A 20,874-nucleotide genomic window follows, 5' to 3' on the forward strand; every position below is an offset into this window, starting at 1 on the left:
GTAATAATCAAAACCAATAATCAAAATGTGTCACGTCAGCATTTGATTATTCATTTAGTTCATAATCAAACTTAACAACCTCTACCTCAACATTGGTTATTTTTGCATCCCTAACCAAAAAACCCCCCACAATACAAAATGCACATTTGTCCAGTCACAAACGAATTTCAATTATGCACCCGATCACACCAAATTATTCGTCTCGATGAGACGATTTCAATGTGGAGTGTTTTTGATTTATTGAGTTTGGTTATTAAGTTTGGCTATTGAGTTTTGATTATTGATAAAAGTTGTTAAGTTTGGTTATAAAACTTTGTTTGGTTTGCTTCTCAAAAAGAATTTTTCAAAAAATTTCCTTTAGATTCCTCTTACTTCCAATATTTCTCCCACTATCTCTCTCCACTTATTACCCATACTATTTTTCAAAAAACTTTTCAAAAAACAAAATAAACACAACAGAAATGAGTGAAATTTGATTATTTACTAAAATGCTTGTAACTTTGCTTATTATAATGTGGGTGTTTTTTTGAACATTATTATTAAGTTTGATTATCCAAACTCATTTGTTTATTAGGCCATCCACAGTGGCATAATCAAAAATGGATAACCAAAAGTTGACATATCAGCTTTTGATTATCCATTTAAGAGGTTGCTAAGCTTAACAAAGTTGAGGTCCACAATGATCACTTCTAGTCCATAACTAAAATAAGGGATATACTACAATTTCACTCTCTCTCCCTTTGTGTTTTCCACCATTGATCACTTTCCTCCATTACACTTTTTTTTTGACAAAAATATATCAATCTTCTCCTTTAATTTTGGGAAAAAAATTAGTGACTTTCTTCCCTAATATTATGAATTTGGAAAAAAAATCATGTACTCAAAAAAAAAAAAACCAGATATGTTCTTGAATTTGTAAAAAAATGTAAGGTTCTTTATGTACTCAACCATATGGAGAGGAACGAAAAAAGAATAAAATAAAAACTAAAAAACAAAAGTGAAATACCTTAATGTGGCGACAAATGTTTTCTACCATTGATCACTTCTCCATTACAATTTTTTTTTTGGCAAAAATATATTGATTTTCTCCCTTAATTTTGGAGGAGAAATTGGTGACTTCCTTCCCTCATATTATGAATTTGGAAAAAATATCATGTACTAAAAAAAAAAAAACAGATGTGCTCTTGAATTTGTAAAAGAATGCAAAATTCTTCATGTACTCAACCACAAGGAGAGGAACGAAAAAGAATAAAATAAAAACGAAAAAAAAAGTAAAATACCTTAATCCGGTGATAATGAGTTGAATTGTACGTGATTGAAAGATATGAACTTCACTTTTGGAGGGAAAGAAAAAGAAAGAGTTTGTGGCTGAAGAAAATGAGATATACAGCAAGCGAAGAAAATACCATTTGAAACACGCGTGTACATAAATTTTAGAACCAGTTAACTTATGTGGTGTGAGATCTACAAATTTTGATTATCGAAAAAGGTTGCTAGTTTTGGTTATCCAAAGTTCAAAATTTGATTATTTCTAAGAATGTTGTTAAGTTTGATTATACCATTGTGAACCATCTTTTACCCCAATATTATTAACTTTAAAAATAATTTGCTTTTAATTATGCTACTGTAAATGACCTTACAACGTGGATGGTCTAACATAACCAAATTAGCGAAGGATTTTAAGAGAGACGAACAAAGATTTGAGTCTGATCAAAAAAAAAAGACAAAGATTAGAGTCGGAGAGAGAGAGAGAGAGGACAAAAAACCGGAAAAATAAAATGGCTGGGGGAGGGAGACCGTGGTCCGATACAATCCCACTGCTGGACTCATCCACCCGATTCTCCTCCGTCGAAATGGCAACCGCCGTTCCCCTCCACGTCCCCCGCCGCTCCGTCTTCCTCGGCGTCGACGTCGGCACCGGCAGCGCTCGCGCAGGTCCATTTTCATTCGCAAACGCTCTTTTTCTTATGCGAGTTCGATTGGTTGGTACTATACTATCGGTTTGATTCCTTCGCCCCCCCCCCCCCCCCCCTCAACTTTTTTTACGGTTGTGATTTTTGGCTTTCTGATGTTTACTGTTCCATTGCTGTGGCTGTTTATATCGTTATTATACTTAATCCAATCCAATCCCGTCCCTCTAAAATGGCGCCAAACTTGTTCTTCGACCAGTTATGCCCTTGTCAGGGGTGTCCGGGCCAGCTTACACGCACCTCAACTAATCCCCTTCCCAATCCGGTCAAAGGCAAGCCATCCACGCCGGGATTAGGGAATTCGCGAGAAATTATTTCTTGAAGCTTGACCCCAAGTATCGAAACATGGTCAATTGTGTGGGGGAGCAAACCCACTAGCCAACCGAACTAAGCCTTGGGGCTGTGCCCTTGGGATTTGATGGTGGGTTGCTCTTTGATGGTACATATTAAATACATGTTTTGTGAAGTTAGTTAAACTTAATAGAGTACAGCCAATTAATGCCCATTATTGGGCGTCTGGGAGTTGTAGATTGAAGACAAACCTAGCCTTTTGCATTGTCCATAGACTCAAACTCACAACCGAAGATTGGAAGGTTGATATGTTCTGAGATGGGAGTTCATTGTTCAGTATGCAATTCTAGTAGAGACCCTCAATCATGCCATTATTCTGTTTAATTGCCATTTGCTTAAAGCTCTTATAGGAGTTACGATAATGTATATTAATTGACATGGTTAAGTCTATTGCTGATTCTCGGTTTAAGGTTATTTGATCTCCGAGATGAAATGGTTTATGATTCTTAATTTGTGTAATCAAGTTTGATCAGAGTCCTGACCTTGGCAGTTTTTTGACTGGTCTGTTTAAAATGTGAGGTGAAAATTTGAATCTAGTTATTTTATGCGATCCACGGAGTTACTCATATTTAGATAAGTTTATGAACCTTGTTGGATTTTATTGCTTTCTCATTCTATGATAAGTTAGAACTTTCTGGATTACTGCATTAGGTTTTGTCTATCATTTGTCCCTCTCCAATATTCTTTCCGAAAGAAATGCGAAATTTTCTATATTTTTCACACTTCAATTTTGTTTGATCCTATTTGTTGCACTTAAAGTTAGAGCACAATGTATACATTCTCCTTGGACACTGCTATGTGTTCCTTAAGCATTGCTGCTCGATGCAGGTCTGTTTGATGAGGATGGAAAACTTCTAGGTTCTGCTAGCAGCCCAATACAGATATGGAAGGAAGGTGATTGTGTTGAGGTGATAAACACTCAGATTCCATTTAACTCATGTGGATTGTAGAACGGAGTCTTATGCTTATCTTTAAGCTATATATTTGGCCTAAAACCTATGTTTTGGAGGCTCTGGTGATTATTCATGAAATGAGGAATAACATTTTGGTAAAATAGCTGGCGTTACATGTTTAGGATCGCGTGTATGTCTAGCCATTCGTGTGTCTGAATGACTTTTATACATACTTTAATGATTTGATTTTGTTTCCGAATCCAGCAATCTTCAACTGATATTTGGCATTCAATCTGTGCTGCCGTAAAATCAGCGTGTGCCCTTGCAAATGTAGCTGGGGTAGAAGTAACGGGTCTGGGATTTGCAGCCACTTGTTCACTCGGTTAGTAAATTTGGACCACTCTATCATAAACGTTGCTCTAATTTGGAACTTTATTGCATATGTTTCTTCGCTACTGAGTTATGATGCATGTGACCTGATAATAACTCATCCAAAATGACTTTTGTGTATAGTTGCTGTGGATTCTGAAGGCTCCCCTGTGTCAGTTTCTTGGAGTGGTGATTCAAGAAGAAATGTGATAGTATGGATGGACCATAGAGCTGTAAAGCAGGCTGAGAGGATCAATTCATATAATTCAACTGTGCTACAGTACTGCGGTGGGGCTCTTTCCCCTGAAATGCAACCGCCTAAGGTACCCTAGCAGTTAATGTGGGGGTTTGGTATGCTTTACTTCCTTCTAAATTTCATTTATTTCATTACAATCTGCATAAGAGTGGTATGCCTCCAGTCCAGATGATAGGGTTGTCCCCATCTGTCGAGGGATATATGCCTCAAAGGTAGGATGACCTTCTCTAGGATCTGAATTTTAGTGGCTATTTGGTTGAATTATCACAACTTTTTGATGAGGATTTTATTCATCTTTTCGATATATTGGGACCTTTGCTTTATGTAGAACGGGAGCATAAGTGTTTCTATTTCATATCATCTCAAACTTTCAGTTATCTGGTTGTCGTTCTTATTTCCTATTTCCCTGAGGGCCCTTGGAACTGGTTCCTTTATTATTTTAACATGTTTTGCTTTTTATGTTTTGGAGAAGTATACAGTGGCTTTACCTGTTGTAGAAATCATCAGTAGAGTTTTTGAAAAACTTGCTAGTTGCTGCTTTCTTTGATTTTGGACGTATTGCGTGTTGAAAATTGTGAATGCATTTTTTTTCCAGCTTTTATGGATGAAAGAAAATTTGCAAGAATCCTGGACGATGGTATTTAGATGGATGGATTTGAGTGATTGGTTGTCATACAGGTAGATTTAGTTGTTAATATGGTATGAAGATTTATTTTATTGTGTCTTTCACTTTCTTTTATGCAGAAACTCAAGTTTCTTTGCCGGCTTAAGTGAATGTCTTAATTATCATTATTTACCTAGAGCAACAGGAGATGATACTCGGAGTTTGTGCACCACCGTGTGCAAATGGACCTATCTTGGTCATGCACACATGCAGCAAATCAAGGAGAAAGACTCCAGAGATATGGAAGCTTGTGGATGGGATGATGACTTCTGGGAGGAGATTGGCTTAGGTGATCTGGTGGATGGACATCATGCTAAGATAGGTATCCGTTAAGGCTTCTTTTTGCAAATTCATTTGTGTATTCCTTTTTCGGGTTGATGAGTTCTTTTGGAAACCAAGCATATTTTTTTCCCTGCTAAAAGAACAATGGCAAACTTTGCAAGGCTTTCTTTGTTATCATCTATGCCTTTTGTTTTCTTGTCTGCAGTTAATTAGTTGTTCTTTTATGCAAACAGGACGAAGTGTAGCTTTTCCTGGCCATGCTTTGGGTTCTGGTTTAACACCTACTGCTGCGAAGGCAAGAAACTTTGTACTAAAGAATTCATACTGATTAAAAGTGGCACTTCCTTGAGGTTTATTGATGAAGCAAATACACATACTTAGTAGCGGGGATAAAATTGCACATCCCTCTAACTCTGTTTGGGTTTGGAAGCAAACTCCCATGATAGTACCGAAATATACTGTGTTGGTTTTTTCTTTTTTATTTGATTCTGCTAAGAAGGAATTTGAATTCAGGAATTGGGTCTGGTAGCTGGAACTCCTGTGGGAACTTCGCTGATTGATGCTCATGCTGGTGGTGTTGGGGTGATGGAAAGTGTGCCTGTGTCAGATCCCGAAGGCAATTGCTGTTGTACTTTTTTGTCATAATCTAGCCAGTTGTTTCTGTAATTTTTTTTGTCTTGACAAAGTATTTCTGTCCAGCTTTGGATGAGGAAGCAATATGCCGTCGCATGGTTTTAGTCTGTGGAACTTCTACCTGTCACATGGCTGTATCCAGAAGCAAGTTGTTCATCCCAGGGGTCTGGGGACCATTTTGGTCAGGTATGACTTTGAAACTTAATATGAGTTCCATGACTTTAAAGATGTCAATCTATGTAAGCTCTGTGATAGAAATTCGTAAATGGAATTTAATCGCAAGGCCTAGTGATTTATGAATAGGTGGATTATGTATTCAACCAATAATTTCGCAATTCTCCACATTGACATATAGGAATAGTTTCTCTCTCTCTCTCTCTCTCTCTCTCTCTGCTCTAAATTTCTTTGTCAGTCTTGTGATTTCTTCGTTGCTCTTCTTTTCCTTTCTTACCTTTTCTGCTGCATCTTTACTATTGCTCAAGCTTCGGATATGATATGGGAACAGCGGCTACTCCAACAGATGGTCGATCTAAATGGTTATTGTCTAGAATAAAGTTTTTCCTTTTTAGCCTCTTTTAAGTGCTTTTCTAATCAGGATGTGGTCATGCAAGAGGCACAGAAAGCTAATTGCTTTCTTTTCTTGTAAGCGCTTTCGGAGGATATTCCTGACTAATTACTTCAATTTCTCCTATCTGCCAAATATTTGTTAGCAATGGTTCCTGAGTATTGGCTGACAGAAGGTGGTCAGAGTGCTACTGGTGCATTGTTGGATCATATAATTGAAAACCATGTTGCGTCTCCTCGCCTTGCAAATCGTGCTGCTACTCAAGGTAAACTCTTGTTTACTGGATCAAATATGTGACACAAATCTCACTTTCGGCAATATGGTTGACTGGTTATTACATAGATTTGTGTCTTTGCCTTTTTTTTTCTTTCTGAAATAGTTAGTTTCTTAATTGATCCGTCAGTCATCCAGGTATATCCCTGTTTCAACTACTTAACAAGATTTTGGAATCAATGATGCATGACATGGGATCTCCTTTTCTTGCTGCTTTGACTGATGATATACATGTCCTTCCTGACTTCCACGGAAACAGGTAAAATAGTTGAAGCTCGACTTGTGTAGTTGTAGGCCCCCAACTTTCTTTCCTTTTTTTTTTTATCCATATATGCTGCTTTCTTTTTGTTTCAGGTCTCCCATTGCAGACCCAAAGGCGAAAGGTATTGTCTGTGGATTGACCCTTGACACAAGTGAAAAACAGTTGGCTCTTCTTTACCTTGCCACAGTGCAGGGTATTGCATATGGTACACGTCACATCGTGGAGCACTGCAATGCACATGAGCACAAGGTAAGAATAACACACTTCATTCATCCTACACTAGTTTTGCGATTTTGGCAACAAGAGAAACTTTACTCCTGTTAAGATACACATGGAGTTGAATCCTTTGCGAAGATTATAGAACATTCAGATACTCCCATATTCGAAGTTATCCTGATTTATGTCCTTTACCTTTTGGTGATCCACAGAAATGCCCCAAATCTACTTTTTATATCTATCCCCATTCAGAAACATCAGAACTGTTATAGATTTCTATTTTTTCTCACCTTCTTCACTTTCACATTAAGTTTCGTAGTTTCCAAAATTCTGAAAATCGTTGAAAAATTAGTAATGTCGTCAACTACTATCAGAGCCGCTATAGATATTCGACATTTCCCATTTCACCCCCATTCTATTCACTTCTTAATAACAACAATTTGTTGATTACAGATTGACACACTACTTGCATGTGGTGGACTTTCGAAGAACCCTATTTTTATTCAAGAGCATGCAGATATCATTGGTCTCTCTCTCTCTCTCTCTCTCTCTCTCTCTCTCTCTCTCTCTCTCTCTGTGTGTGTGTGTGTGTGCGTGCACGAGTGTGTGGGCGGGCGCGTATGCTACAGCTTCAAGTAGTCAAAACACTTTATGGTTCACAATTCCCCCAAGGTCAATCTTTTTTCAAGGGTTAGTTTCCATTCTGAAATATACTCATACGGATCAACTGCTCCCACGTTCAATGAACGTGAGAGTTGAGATTTGTAAATGAAATTGAAGGATCAGAGTTTGATTTTTTATTTAGAAATGCAATTTATCAGGTCACACTTCCCACTACTCAGGATTTTCCATTGGTTGGTTCATGTTCTCAATTTGTATCGAGTGGGCCGGGACTAGAGGTTCTAGCACTTACTTGGGCTGTGCGCAGCTCATTGGAAACACAGGTGATCTGATGTGAATGCAACCCATTCAGGGTGTTTAACCTAAAGATTTTTAACGAGTTCAACTCAGAATGCTGGACCTTCCTCTAGGTTACGGTTACCATCATAGTAGGTTGTTACTCTGAAAATTTCGGACCTATGGTTGCTTTTGAGTGTTAAAGCCTAATCTTAAATAACTGCGCTCACTTTGTATGCTGACAAAGGGGATGCATGTTAAATGAATTCAGGAGGCCAATACAAAAGCAATATATTCATGGATGTGATTCTGCATTTCTGGGTGGGAAGCTGTATTCACATCTTTTAACCGTTTTCTAAATAAGCTTTCCCAATTCTTAGGACCTTATATTTGGATTGTGCATTTTCTTCACTATCCTCGTATTGACAGAACTAAGCCGTGATTTTCTGTCATTGGTGCAGGTTACCCGATTATTTTGCCTCGAGAAAGTGAATCTGTGCTCTTGGGTGCTGCCATTCTTGGTGCTGTTGCTGCAAAAAAATATTCTAGTCTCAGCGAGGCTATGAAGGCACTCAATGCAGCTGGACAGGTATGCTGGCACTTCTTTCCAGCATATGCTTCGGTTTTATTTACTTAGAAAAGGCAAGATGGAAGAGCTGCTCGGTTGTTCCTTTCGTGAGGGGTCAACACATAGGAGGAAAAAGAGTTTGCCTGACTGGATCCTCTGCTTAAGCTTAAGTTCTGGCAGGGTTATTGTATATTCTAGTCCGAACTTGCATTTTTTGCTTCTTTATTTTGATGATATGCACATCTTGTTTACTATATTTATTAGGAAGGATTGAGATGAGCTCCAATCAGCTAAACTTGCATTCTGTGGCTAGCTAGTGTGACTCTAGTTTAAACATGGGAGGTCCTGTGTGAGCATAAAATTACGCTGTTAAGTCTACATTATAGTACTTGAAAACTTAAGAGTCTGCATTCGGGCCTAATTTTTGGATCTGCCGGTAGGTGTGTAGTTGGGCTTTTACCCTGACCAACTTAAGTTAATGAAGACCAATGGTTCGGCTTGATGAACAGGATCCTTTACTAGGCATGATGCCCATGTTCAAATTGCATCATTGTGACCTAAACCTCTCTGCCCTTCCTAGTGATTGCAAGAGTAATAGAAACCTGAGCATAAGGTTGTTGAAGAATACTTTCGGGTTTTTTTCTATTGTGTGTGTTTATGGTATTTGTGCTTTCACCAAGTTCTAACATGGGTTTTAAAGGCCAAGTGTCATGACTGGCTAGCTTTCATGGTATTTCTATCGGTCCTGCTCGGTGGACAAGTGAGTTGGAGTCTTGGCCTGCAACGTTAAGCCAACATGTCTTTTAAGTTGTTCAGCTCACGCAATTCATATCCTAGAGTTCTTACAGACTTCTGTTATTTTGGCATGCTTGAATCTTGGCAGGTTGTCCATCCATCAAATGATCCAAAAGTGAGGAAGTACCATGACGCCAAATACCGTATCTTCCGTGAACTGTATGAGCAACAACTTTCCCATCGTTCAATTATGGCTCAAGCTTTGGCATAGTTTATGAAGTCATCGGTTTCATAGTCATGCACGATCCAGCAAGCTACACTTTTCAAATGCTTTCCTCGCACAAAAAAAAAAAAAGGAAGAAAAATAAGTAAAGAATTTGTTCAATTATGCAAAAGTTGATTTTAGTTTTGCACAAGCCACAAGTACAGTGCATCTACTTCAGTTACTCCCTCGGGCTTTTTTTTGTTTGAAGTTTAAGTGTAGTGTACAGCTATTCCCATACTTAGTTCATCTCAAGCCGAACAAGATCAAAGAACAACTCCTTTGCATCCAGAATGTTTTTACATATATTTTTTTGCAGGTTTAGTTTTCATTTTTCTAACATGCTATGCCGCTCATATACCTATGTATGTGATCTTGAAAATCTTAGGTTGCTAAAGGGGCTATACATAGATGTCCTATAATATAGACAAGACGTATATCCAATTTCAAGTTGGTTGACAGGCGAACTTCTCATGGCATAATCTCACTTTTTTAGCCTCCAAACTGAATCAAATCTGCGAACTTATTGTTTTACTTTTCAAGCAATGAGTGGTAACTTTTTATGTTGGATTTGACTTCTCCAAGATCTCGGTTTAGACTTCATAGAGTAGTTTGTGCAATTTCGACCGTCCAAAAGTGTCTTAATGATGATTAAAAAATTTGCTTTTATTGGTTCAGATTTGTTAAAAGACTCTGACCGATTAGAGCAAGAGAGTTTAAACAAATGGGGACCACTAATTGTTGAGATTGGAGGTCGAGTTGCAATTGGTTCCTGAAATCTGTATTTGGACTATAAAGAAGTCGTCTTTTCATGTTTGTCATTAGGATAATGTTATTAATGCAACATTTTTCACAAAAATATGCACAATAGTAACATAGTTTCTATAGAAATACTAAGATGCTGTTTTACGATAAGTAATGAGATAATGAATACTAGATATGTTGTGCTGATTGTTGTTTAAAATATTGTGTTATTAGACTTTTCCTAATTGTTGGACTCCAACAAATAAGTGACTAACAAGAGTGTAAAGTGGTTTACTGATTAATGAAATGTGTTGCAATGACAATTGGGATTGATCTCGTGATCAAGGCATGTGATCGATCTAAGGGTTTGTTGCATTTTAAGATTTTAAATTCACATCTTTTAGGTGTTATCATCAACTCTCATAAGGTTAGTTTATATGAAAAATTGTCACAATTTTAATTGAGTCTCTCACTAATTGACGGTTGCAACATGTATCTGATTGCCATTGCTAGACATGATAGCGAATGGAGTGAGAAAAATATACTCCTCACTTTGAATAAGGAGTGCCTTTGAGGCATGACCCAAGGGGTGAGAGGATTGGATTACGTTGGAGGGAAATTTAGTGTCTCAAGCCTTCTATAATCACATTTCATTAGTCTTTATTTTGGAAAAAAATTAGTGAACGCTGGTGGGGTAACGTCATATTGCGTCTCAATCCTTTTATAATATTTCATGAGTCTTAAAATTAAAGAAAATCGACAATGCATGAATGTATGACTATAGCAAGAGTTAAGTATCACACGAGTGATTCCAATCCAACTCAATAACTATTGTGTTATACTAAGGGTAGCTAATTTTTACCTTCAACTTTTTTTGCTAGCTTTTCCTATTGACGACATCTTAAAACACCTCGGGCCCTTACTCTTTCTTTTTTTTGTTCAGTCTAACACGAAAATTGTGTAAGAACTCGCTAAACCTTTGATTCAAAATTGTACGAAATTAAATTTTGTTCGAATCAAGAAAGATTTGAACCTTTACTCAACCAGGCCATATGGTTTCTCACAGAAGATCTGGAATTCCGGAATTAAATGGCGAAAACCCCAAAATAGCAAACCCCCATGTTGAGTCTGTACCTATTACGGAATCCAACCCCATACCCATAGGCCTCCCTCCATAAAATTTTTTGCGTCATGGCCGCAAATTTTTATACTGTGGCCGAATACTTTTGCATAATGGCCGCAAAGTTTTGGATCGTAGCTGCAAACTTTTGTACACTGGTCACAAACTTTTACGTCGTAGCCGCAAATTTTTACACTGTGGCCGCAAACTTTGCACTCTAGGCGCAAACTTTTGCATGCTAGCTGCAGATTAACTAATGGGGTGTTTGGATAAAAGTTTTTTATATTATTACCGTATCACTTTCTTTTGGTCATTTTTCTGTGTCAAAAATTCTTTTTTCGTATTGACAACCGAAATCAAAATTTTATGAAGTTATGATAAAAAAACCTTAAAAAATTCACCAAAAAACAAAATACTTGAAAAAGATAATTTGTCATTTTCTTTATTGGTTTTGGGTACAATTGATAAACGAACCAAGCTACTTAATTTTGAGCTCGTGTTCATTCATTAAAAACTCAATCAAAATCGATTTGTCAAATTAATAAATCAAGTTTGAATATTTTTTTTTGAAGTTCGTTAAACTTTCAAACCAAAGTTATTACTTGGCTCATTATACTTACGAAGTAAAAAAAAAATTACGCAACTCGAGATCGATTTGTGTTTAACTTGATTAAGACTCATACAAGATCGGCTTATTGCATAAACTAGCTTAAACATGTTTTGAAACCCATTAAATTTTCAACCAAACTTAATTAACTCACTGTTCAGCTCGTTTCGCTCATTTATCACCCCTAATTTCATCTTCTCTGAATATTTTAAAATTGTCTTGTCTGTGAGAAAAATTACAGTAATTTTTGTCACAGAGGTATATACCCCGTGGAGATAAATAGATGCTCTTGGCTCCGTGAAACCAAAAGCCGCCACGTGTTGCCCTACCTGGCAACCCAGCAAACGAGCGATGGCGTTCCTCCGTCATCATCTTCTCCAGAAGATTTTCCCTTCTCGTTCACAGCCTCGATACCCTCACTCTCTCTCCCTCTAAACTTTCTCTCTCCTCCCCATTTTCTAATCCTTCCCCAGCACTTATATATTCCGATACGTAATTTTATATCGTAGACCCTCTCTTGTCTACTGCCACGATACAGATCGTAACCTGCTTAGAAAACCCGCAACGGGGAAAAAAAAATTCCAAAAAAGATTCGGTCTTGAGGTACTCATGATTGGCTAGGGTTGTGTGGATTTGAGTTTGTGTTCATTTGTTAGGTTTTCGTGGATTGAAAACCACATCCGCATTTCAGGTAAGATTTTGTAATTCTACATTTGGAATCTGGTTGATTTCGGTATCGTAATTTGGAATCTGGATCAGGAGATTAGGGTTTGTATAGGTAGTGTTTTCGTGCTGGATTCAAGGGATTGAGTAATACTCGATGCTTATGTAAGTAGTAGATACATCAAATCGGAGCAGCTAATAAGGAGTTGATTTGATGATTGTTTTTGGAAATGGATAGATTTTTGGCAATGTTTTATGGGATGGCCAATGGAGAACCAATCAATAATGTGATCGAAAATGGTGAGAGGACTGGTTATGGTACTTGTTATTGAGGTAATGGAAGTTTTAAGCTATTAGTGACTTGAGAGATTCTCATGTGTCATATATTAGTTGCGATTCGAGACCCGAATTGAGCAGCCGAGCGATACAATCAGCTGGTTGTGTGTTCGATGGACAGCCCTACTGCTACCCCTGGATCACTCCCTAGTTCTAATGATGAGAACCCGCGTGTAAAGTTCTTGTGTAGTTTCTCCGGTAGTATTTTGCCACGTCCCCAAGATGGGAAGCTGAGGTATGTGGGTGGTGAAACGCGAATCGTGAGTGTGCCACGCGACATTAGTTATGAGGAGCTGATGGCAAAAATGAGGGAGCTTTACGATGGAGCGGCTGTGTTGAAGTATCAACAGCCTGATGAGGATCTTGATGCTTTGGTGTCTGTTGTGAATGATGATGATGTGACCAATATGATGGAGGAGTATGATAAGGTGGGTTCTGGAGACGGGTTCACTAGGCTCAGGATCTTTTTGTTTTCAAATCCCGACCAAGATGGCTCTTCCCATTTTGGTGATGGGGCTGAAAGGGATACGGAGAGGAGGTACGTGGATGCTCTGAACAGCCTTAATGAATCGACAGACTTTAGGATGCAGCTGGCTAGCGAATCGATGGCTGATGATATGCATGCTGCAGAGCAGTACCTTAACCAGATAAGTCTCGAGAGTAGCCTTCATAACCAGAGGAATTACGACATACCTATGTCGCAGTTTAACTTGAGGCAACTCACGATACCTCATATGGGAACAGGACAACACCAACAAATGGAGCCTCCTTGGAGTCCTGCATACTACTCCCCTCGGCATCCTGGTAACCATGATCCAAGAACAGCAGTGGAGTTTCCAACTTCACCCTCTTCTGCTAGGCACCATGCACCTTATGGGGAGTTCTTGGACAAAGGTTTGGACAGAATGCCTGAGGAATACGGACGGCAACAAATAAATCGTCAATCCCCATATGACAACCAGCCACATTTTTCTGATAACGAAGTATGGTTGCCAACTGGGGCGACACCAGTTGACAGATCTGGTTTCCCGGGTAACATACTTCATGGAAATCCGGCTGTATATGATGGAAATAGCATCTGTGAGCATTGTCGTGTGACTTTCCAAAGAAATCAACAGTATCACGATTCCTCTTGGAAGCACGGAGAACCACATTTGGAGCTGCCCAACAATGGATTTCACCAGGTCGCTAGTCCATGCGCCGAGTGCCTTCCGAATCGGGAAACCTTTGTGTTGAATACAGACCCAAAATTTCACCACGGGTTCCACCCCAGAGAGCAAAATTATCCTCGGCCAATTTATAATGAGACTCATAATCATGAAAGAGGATGGATTCTGCAGCCTCAGGCAATTCCTCGCCCTGATGAGCCAAGGTCTCATGTTCCTGTATCTGTGAGATTGAATGATCACTACATAGTTGATGGTATCCCTATTACGCCGGACAGTATTTCAGAAGGCCTTCATCATGTGGCCCCTAATTATGTGCATCCAGAAGACCCACGGTATGTGAGATCTGGAGCTCAATTGGGTACTGAAGTGTTTCATGACCAAGCTTTCGTTTCTGGATCTCACATCCACCATATTCCTTCTGTTGATGACCGTGGGGCTAGGCACGGGAATTTGCCTTATGGTTACGGAGCAGATAATCATTACCATGTGCCAAATGTACATGCACCAGCACCAGGACATACTTTATGGAGACATGCTCATCACCCAATACAAGCGGGTCCCTCATATGAAGTATCCGCTTCGCCTCAGCTAGCAAATGGTATGGTTACTGCAGGATCTGTCAGGGGTACATTGGATGCTAGTCCGAGGTTGTGTATTGGAGCAGACAATCAAAATCCTTGGGTTGAGTCCTCACACAAAATGGCGGGTTTTGATGGGGCTGCTGTCCCAGGCAATTCTTATGGCAATGCCTTAAAATTGAACCCTTATGCATATACTCAGGAAAATCAGCACCCACTTTCTGCAGAAAATGTTCAATTCCCAACTGACGTGTTAAATTTAGCCACTCCTACAGAAATTGTGCAGTTATTGGGTTCACCATCGAATTTCGTGAATGGCAACCTGGTTTCATTGCCAAGTTCTGGTCCGGATTTGAGAAATGATTTGCATGTTATAGAATCAGCAACGGTGGTGGAGAAAGGTACCAGTGGAGAAGGAAAAGAGACAAATCATGCTGACGAAATCAAAGATTGTAAAACACAGAGCACCTCTGTTCTAGAGAAAAACAAGAATGTAGATGTGGTGTTGCCTCCTGAGTCTATCCTTTCTAATGGCTTAAGACCTTCTGAAAACTGCGGTGACATTGTTAAACCAGATGAAAATGGTTCTTGTGCTCCTCTTGAAGATAAGGAACTCTCTGACCGATTGAGTTTCTTACCTGAGTTGATTGCATCTGTAAAGAAGGCAGCACTAGAAGGTGTTGAGGATGTGAAAGCTAGGGTTCAAGAAGATGCTAATCCTCCTGAAAATGAAATGGACCCTGCGGTGAGATCTCATCATCTTTTCCTCGTAATAGCATCAGAACTTCCTGTGATATTTTCCCTTTAAAAAGTTCTTTGTTCTTTTTTCAGGATGTGCATGGGGATCTAGAGTTGGATTCTGACAATGACAATCCAAACAATTCAAAGATTGAGCCATCTAAGGCTGAGGCCGAAGCCATTGCTAGGGGATTACAGGTTTCTGTTCCGTAACTCAATTAACATCGTTTCTGCTTTTATCTCATGTGTCTAGACTGCATGTGTTTATGATCTCAATCCTCCCTTTCCACCATACAAACTGTCTCAACATACATGATTTATGATTTTGCATCATGTGCTTCAGTTTTTCTGATGTGATTTCCTTTCTCTTGTAGACCATTAAAAATGACGATGTTGAGGAGATTAGAGAACTAGGTTCAGGTACTTATGGTGCCGTGTATTATGGGAAGTGGAAGGGTTCGGATGTGGCGATAAAGAGAATCAAAGCCAGCTGCTTTGCTGGGAGACCTTCTGAGAGAGAGCGACTGGTATTTTCTATACTTTAATCACTCTACCATTGCCATTGAATGCTATTGAGTTTAACCATGTCATAATATTCTGTCTCTTTCGGCCATATTAAAATACACGATATTTAACCATGTCATGAAATTCTGGGGGAGAAATGTTGTCCTTTTGTTCTCTGGAGTTGACTGTGTTGCTGTTGGCATGGTTTTTACTTGTATGATTTAACTTTTGGCTCTTGCTCTGATTTATAGATTGCAGACTTTTGGAAGGAGGCTTTGATATTAAGCTCACTACATCATCCAAATGTTGTTTCTTTCTATGGTATAGTTCGTGATGGTCCTGATGGATCTTTAGCAACTGTGACAGAATTCATGGTAAACGGATCTTTGAAACAGTTTCTACGGAAAAAGGACAGGTACCATTTTTGTTCTTGGTCGTGGATAACTAGTTACTATTGCAGCATGCATGGTGAATTTGAAGGCTTTCATTATTTGTTCAATATGGAGACTGTATATTAACTCGACATTGTATCCTTGATTTGTTCCTATCTTTGTACAGGACAATTGATCGTCGTAAGAGACTCATCATAGCTATGGATGCTGCATTTGGAATGGAGTATTTGCATGCAAAGAATATCGTGCATTTTGATTTGAAATGTGAAAATTTGTTAGTAAATATGAGAGATCCACATCGGCCAGTGTGCAAGGTATACCATGTGTCGGTAACATAGAACTTTTTTTTCTAGGTTTTTGTCTTATCGTCGACAGGTATTTTAGGGAGGTGATTCGTCTTGTAAATTTGTAATTGAAAGATCCATTGCTATATTATTATATGTTCTGATTTTCTGTGGCTGCTTTCTGTAACTGTTAATTAGTTCAGACAGGAAGCTTGATAAGATTACCAGCTTGTAATGGATTTGCTGTTTTTGACTTGTGTTACTTGTTGCTTTGTTGTGAAACGTAATTGCTCATCCAATACTTGTACTATATTGTAGATTGGTGACCTTGGCTTATCAAAGGTGAAACAACACACATTAGTATCAGGGGGCGTTCGAGGAACTTTACCCTGGATGGCACCTGAACTTCTCAGCGGAAAGAGTAACATGGTAACAGAAAAGGTAAAATTACCCTCTGCATGAAGTTTTTAACTCATTGGGGTCTTATTTATTCATATGATGGATTGTCATTTTCTGCTGTGTTGTAGATTGATGTCTACTCATTCGGGATTGTCATGTGGGAATTGCTCACTGGAGATGAACCGTACACAGATTTGCATTGTGCTTCTATAATTGGTATGCTCCTTATGGGACCCTATACTGTTTCAATTTTCGTATATTTTAGCTCTTTATTCTATCACAACAAACATACTTCTTGTTTGTGTCTAGTAGCTATTTTAGGAGGAGATTGAGTAGGACAATTGTGGTTTTTCAATTCCTTTTTAAACCTACTCAATGCCTGATGAAAAATTGACCTATGCTTGCTCATTGGGTTGTACTAAAGGCTATGAGCATGTGAGTGTAAAGGATCCATCATATTCTGTACATTCATAATATGCAATTAAACCAGGAAGGTAAAGGCAAGACGAACACTAGGACTTCCATAGTAATTGGGTTCCATGCCTAAATCCACTATTGGGATCCCACATTGGATTTCAAATGCAGCAACTCCACAAAGGGTTTTCGATAGGTTCAACTAAGGCCTTTACTACCACCAAGGGCCAAGTGGTTTTGTAGGTTCACGGTTCACCAAAAAGCTTTTATGGTAAAAGGGCCAAATATGCAAACAGTTCCTTGGCTCAACCGAATACCAATAGGCAATACCTTCTGCTCTACGACCTAAGTACAAATATGGAGAACTTCCATGAGATTCCAAAAAAAGTCTATACAAGATAAACTTGCTAATGTGTGAAGGGAATGACTGTCTACCCTAGTTCTACACTCTGACAAGTTAGGAAGTATACCTCAAGTTGAAGTCTAGAAAGCAAATCTTCCACTCTGATTTGGTCGTCTGGGGAAGCAGTTAAGTCTGACAGTCTAAGAGACCAAGTAAACGACATAATGAAGTGACCAAGGTTTTGGGTCATCCGACCTGCAGAGCAGTTTGGTCTAAATGACATAATGCGGGCTATGAAGAGTTTGTGTCCAGTCGACCATCAGACAACCCAGGTGGTCAACCAGAGTGGTGCGGTTGACCAAGTCCACTGGCTTGTTGACCATGTCCATTGGCTTATCGACCATAGCAGACACAACTACTATACTCTAAGCTCCTTTTGCATGCCTTCAAGGTCAATCTTGTTTCAAGCTCTCTGATCACTAGTAGGTTACTTCCAAGTGAATACATGTCAAAAGCTAACTTGGTGGTCTTCTGTCCAATCCACCTTGAAGCAATTGATGCTTCAATGAAGCACATCCGGTGCCAGCAAAACCATGAAGTAATGAAAGTGTGGATCGTCCCTCAGTTATACTATCAACATGTTGACAGGCTTGGCACAGAGCTACTTCGACAATGTTAATCATGGAATGTTATTTTCCTGTTTATAGGTCTTCACTAATTGTGAGCTTCTCAGATAACTGTATGACCATAAATTTACGTATTATGGTTAGCAATAATATCCCATATTCCCATTCCCTTGCTTGAGTGTCTGGTGTTCTACACTTGTATTTTATAAATTAAGAAACTGTGTGATTGTGAAGTGTCCGACATATCTATTTAATTTGCGCATGTCTTAGTAGCTAAGACCCTTACTTGAGTGCTCAAATATTGGGCTTCTTTTGCACGTGGCAACCCTTTGTCTTATGGAATCCAGCACTTCAGTTGGTGTTTGTTTCTACTGTTTAATGAAAAAGGTTTTTATCTTTCGTTCTACGATGCGCAAAGAAACACTTGACCTTATGTATTAGTTCGTTGTTGTCTCCTCTTCATCAATTTTTTTCCCATTTTAGGAGGAATTGTGAACAACTCTCTGCGCCCTGAAATTCCAACATGGTGTGATCCTGAATGGAAGGCATTGATGGAAAGCTGTTGGGCCTCTGATCCAGCTGAGAGGCCATCGTTCTCAGAAATCTCTCAGAGGTTGAGAAATATGGCTGCAGCAATCAATGTGAAATGATGCTGATCTCCGAGCAATCAATTTCTCTTACTTGCCTGAAGGTTAGATGAGTGTTACCGAAGAGGGAAAATAAGATGACTGTCTTTTACATTTTCTAAGTCAGCTCACTGTTCTTTATTCTACAGGCTAGTAATGCGTTTTCTGCCCTCATTTTCTCCACTTCCTTTTATTATTGGCATGGAAAGGTATATTTATCTTAATGAAGTGCAATCATATGCGCTCTGAACTCGATGTTTCAATGATAACTACTCTATACCCTGAGGAGAACTACGATGGCATACCGAGAATGTAAGTATCTCCCATTTGCCAGTACTATTATTGAATCATTGCTTTTCATGGATATGGTTTCTCGCAGGTAAGATGAAAATTTTGAACTCGTATATTTTGCAGGTTGCTTATTATTTTTGGATATGGTGGTACAGTTTCTTCCTCATATGGGTGTCTTTTATTATCTGCCCTTGAAGTGGTACTGACCAGCTATGAGAGAATATGTATATAAGTTGAATGGTATTGGTATTCCTAGATGATGCATTATCCCGATACAGACGTCGGACCTACTATTTGTTATACCTCGATTTTCTTTATGTATTACTGCGATTTTACACAGTTTCTTCCCTTGGAACATTAGTATATGTTCATAGTGAACCTGGTTCCAGAGATGTATAAAGTGATACTACTATTTTGTAGAATTTCAGGAAATTATCGTTCGGGATTTGGCTTGAGGCTCTGATTATGGGGTAGGGGAGTTCGCTTGATATTCTGTGATGATGTCTCAGTAACTGCATTGAACTGATCAAGTATGGGTCGTATTTTATAGAATACGTCTTTCAGTTTGAAATTACCGCAGCGCGATACCAAATACAAATTAAAAACCAAAATAAAAGAAATTACAATTAGTCCGCTACTGCATAGGACTATAGCCCATGGGACTTTTAATTTGCCCTTTTGATTGATTTTTATCCAATTGGCTACAGCCTACAGCATTTTTGCCAATTTTTGGCTCTGATTATGGGGTAGGGGAGTTCGCTTGATATTCTGTGATGATGTCTCAGTAACTGCATTGAACTGATCAAGTCTATATATTTGGAAATTGACCCAAGAAAAGAGAATGCATGAACATGGTGGATTTGTCAAAAGAAAGAGAAACAAAAACATTGGCACATATCTTGATTCATGCGTGGGTAATAACAAGAAAAGTGTTGTTTTACGGATATATATAACTTTCAATTTTCTTTGTCGAAAAATGCTAATGGGAGTCCAGTGGGCTAAGATTACTATAAAAAGGCATGAATATCTTGAAAGCCGTTCGGATATCTGTGAAGATACATTGATATTTGTAAAAGTAAATTGAAATCTTAGGTTTCTGACGCTGTGTGAAGCATTATTCACTGCTTATTGAGCTGTGGTTAGTAAAACTGTCGTTTGTTCTCTTTTGTACGCCATGCGTAGGAATCTTTGTGGGTCACCATTGTCCTTGAGTCACTTGACCATCATCTACTCGTCCAAGAGAAAGCTAGAGCCTAGAAAGAGAGATGCTTTTCCCACCCCCTGACACACGTCCCTCCCGACCCCACACCCTCATTTCCCGTTTTAACCCCAACACCTCCTCCATCCTTTTTTCCAGTTTTAATCTTTTTTTTTTCTTTTATTCTTTATTTTCTAATTTTCAATTCTTTTCTTTATTTGTTTCCTTTCCACGAACACCCTAAGATTCATTATTTAGTTTTGGGGTTCTCTTAGAATGTCCATTGAAAGGCCTTGGAGCAAAAAATTTATTACTACAATTTAGGATGAAATGATCAGAAAAATAACATATTTTATTCTTTATTTTCTAATCCGACTATTTTTTCCCTTTTTCCCTATATATATATATATATATATATATATATTAAAAAATATAGTTAAAAAAATAAGTGTTTCAATTTTCAATCCATTTGAACCGGTGCAAAGATGTTATTTTTCTGATCATTTCATCCTAAATGATCGTAATAAATTTTTAGAAAGTGCTTCTAATTTCATAACAGAATTTGAAACAGAGCCCACCCTTCGTGATCAGGAGTGTGATTTTGGACCCTCTCTTTACGCGAGAAATTATTCAATGCCCCTTAGAC

At 38.6% G+C, this 20,874-nt stretch overlaps 2 protein-coding genes across 3 annotated transcripts; both read left to right on the plus strand.

Moving 5' to 3' along the window:
• Positions 1-1,695: 1,695 nt before the first annotated feature.
• On the plus strand, positions 1,696-9,487 carry LOC131335538 (uncharacterized). Of its 2 annotated transcripts, none has more exons than XM_058370945.1 (15): positions 1,696-1,935; positions 3,150-3,229; positions 3,479-3,596; positions 3,728-3,906; positions 4,435-4,517; positions 4,641-4,825; positions 5,019-5,080; positions 5,299-5,413; positions 5,485-5,604; positions 6,129-6,248; positions 6,395-6,515; positions 6,611-6,767; positions 7,188-7,260; positions 8,093-8,220; positions 9,083-9,487. In XM_058370945.1, the coding sequence occupies exons 1-15, from the start codon at positions 1,779-1,781 to the stop codon at positions 9,203-9,205; spliced, it is 1,821 nt and encodes a 606-aa protein (XP_058226928.1). In that variant the 5' UTR covers positions 1,696-1,778; the 3' UTR covers positions 9,206-9,487. The 2 variants fall into 2 exon arrangements, with proteins under 2 accessions (XP_058226928.1, XP_058226936.1); XM_058370953.1 differs by having other exon boundaries at positions 5,299-5,401.
• A 2,487-nt stretch (positions 9,488-11,974) lies between these two features.
• Positions 11,975-19,477, plus strand: LOC131335549 (uncharacterized). The gene is made up of 10 exons (XM_058370965.1): positions 11,975-15,158; positions 15,245-15,349; positions 15,526-15,678; positions 15,907-16,070; positions 16,214-16,361; positions 16,650-16,772; positions 16,859-16,946; positions 18,597-18,804; positions 18,889-19,051; positions 19,154-19,477. Exons 1-8 carry the CDS (start codon positions 12,780-12,782, stop codon positions 18,761-18,763), a joined length of 3,327 nt encoding a protein of 1,108 aa, XP_058226948.1. The 5' UTR covers positions 11,975-12,779; the 3' UTR covers positions 18,764-18,804; positions 18,889-19,051; positions 19,154-19,477.
• Positions 19,478-20,874: the final 1,397 nt, after the last annotated feature.

This window comes from Rhododendron vialii, chromosome 1a (assembly GCF_030253575.1).
Source record: "Rhododendron vialii isolate Sample 1 chromosome 1a, ASM3025357v1".
Classification (NCBI taxonomy): Eukaryota; Viridiplantae; Streptophyta; class Magnoliopsida; order Ericales; family Ericaceae; genus Rhododendron; species Rhododendron vialii.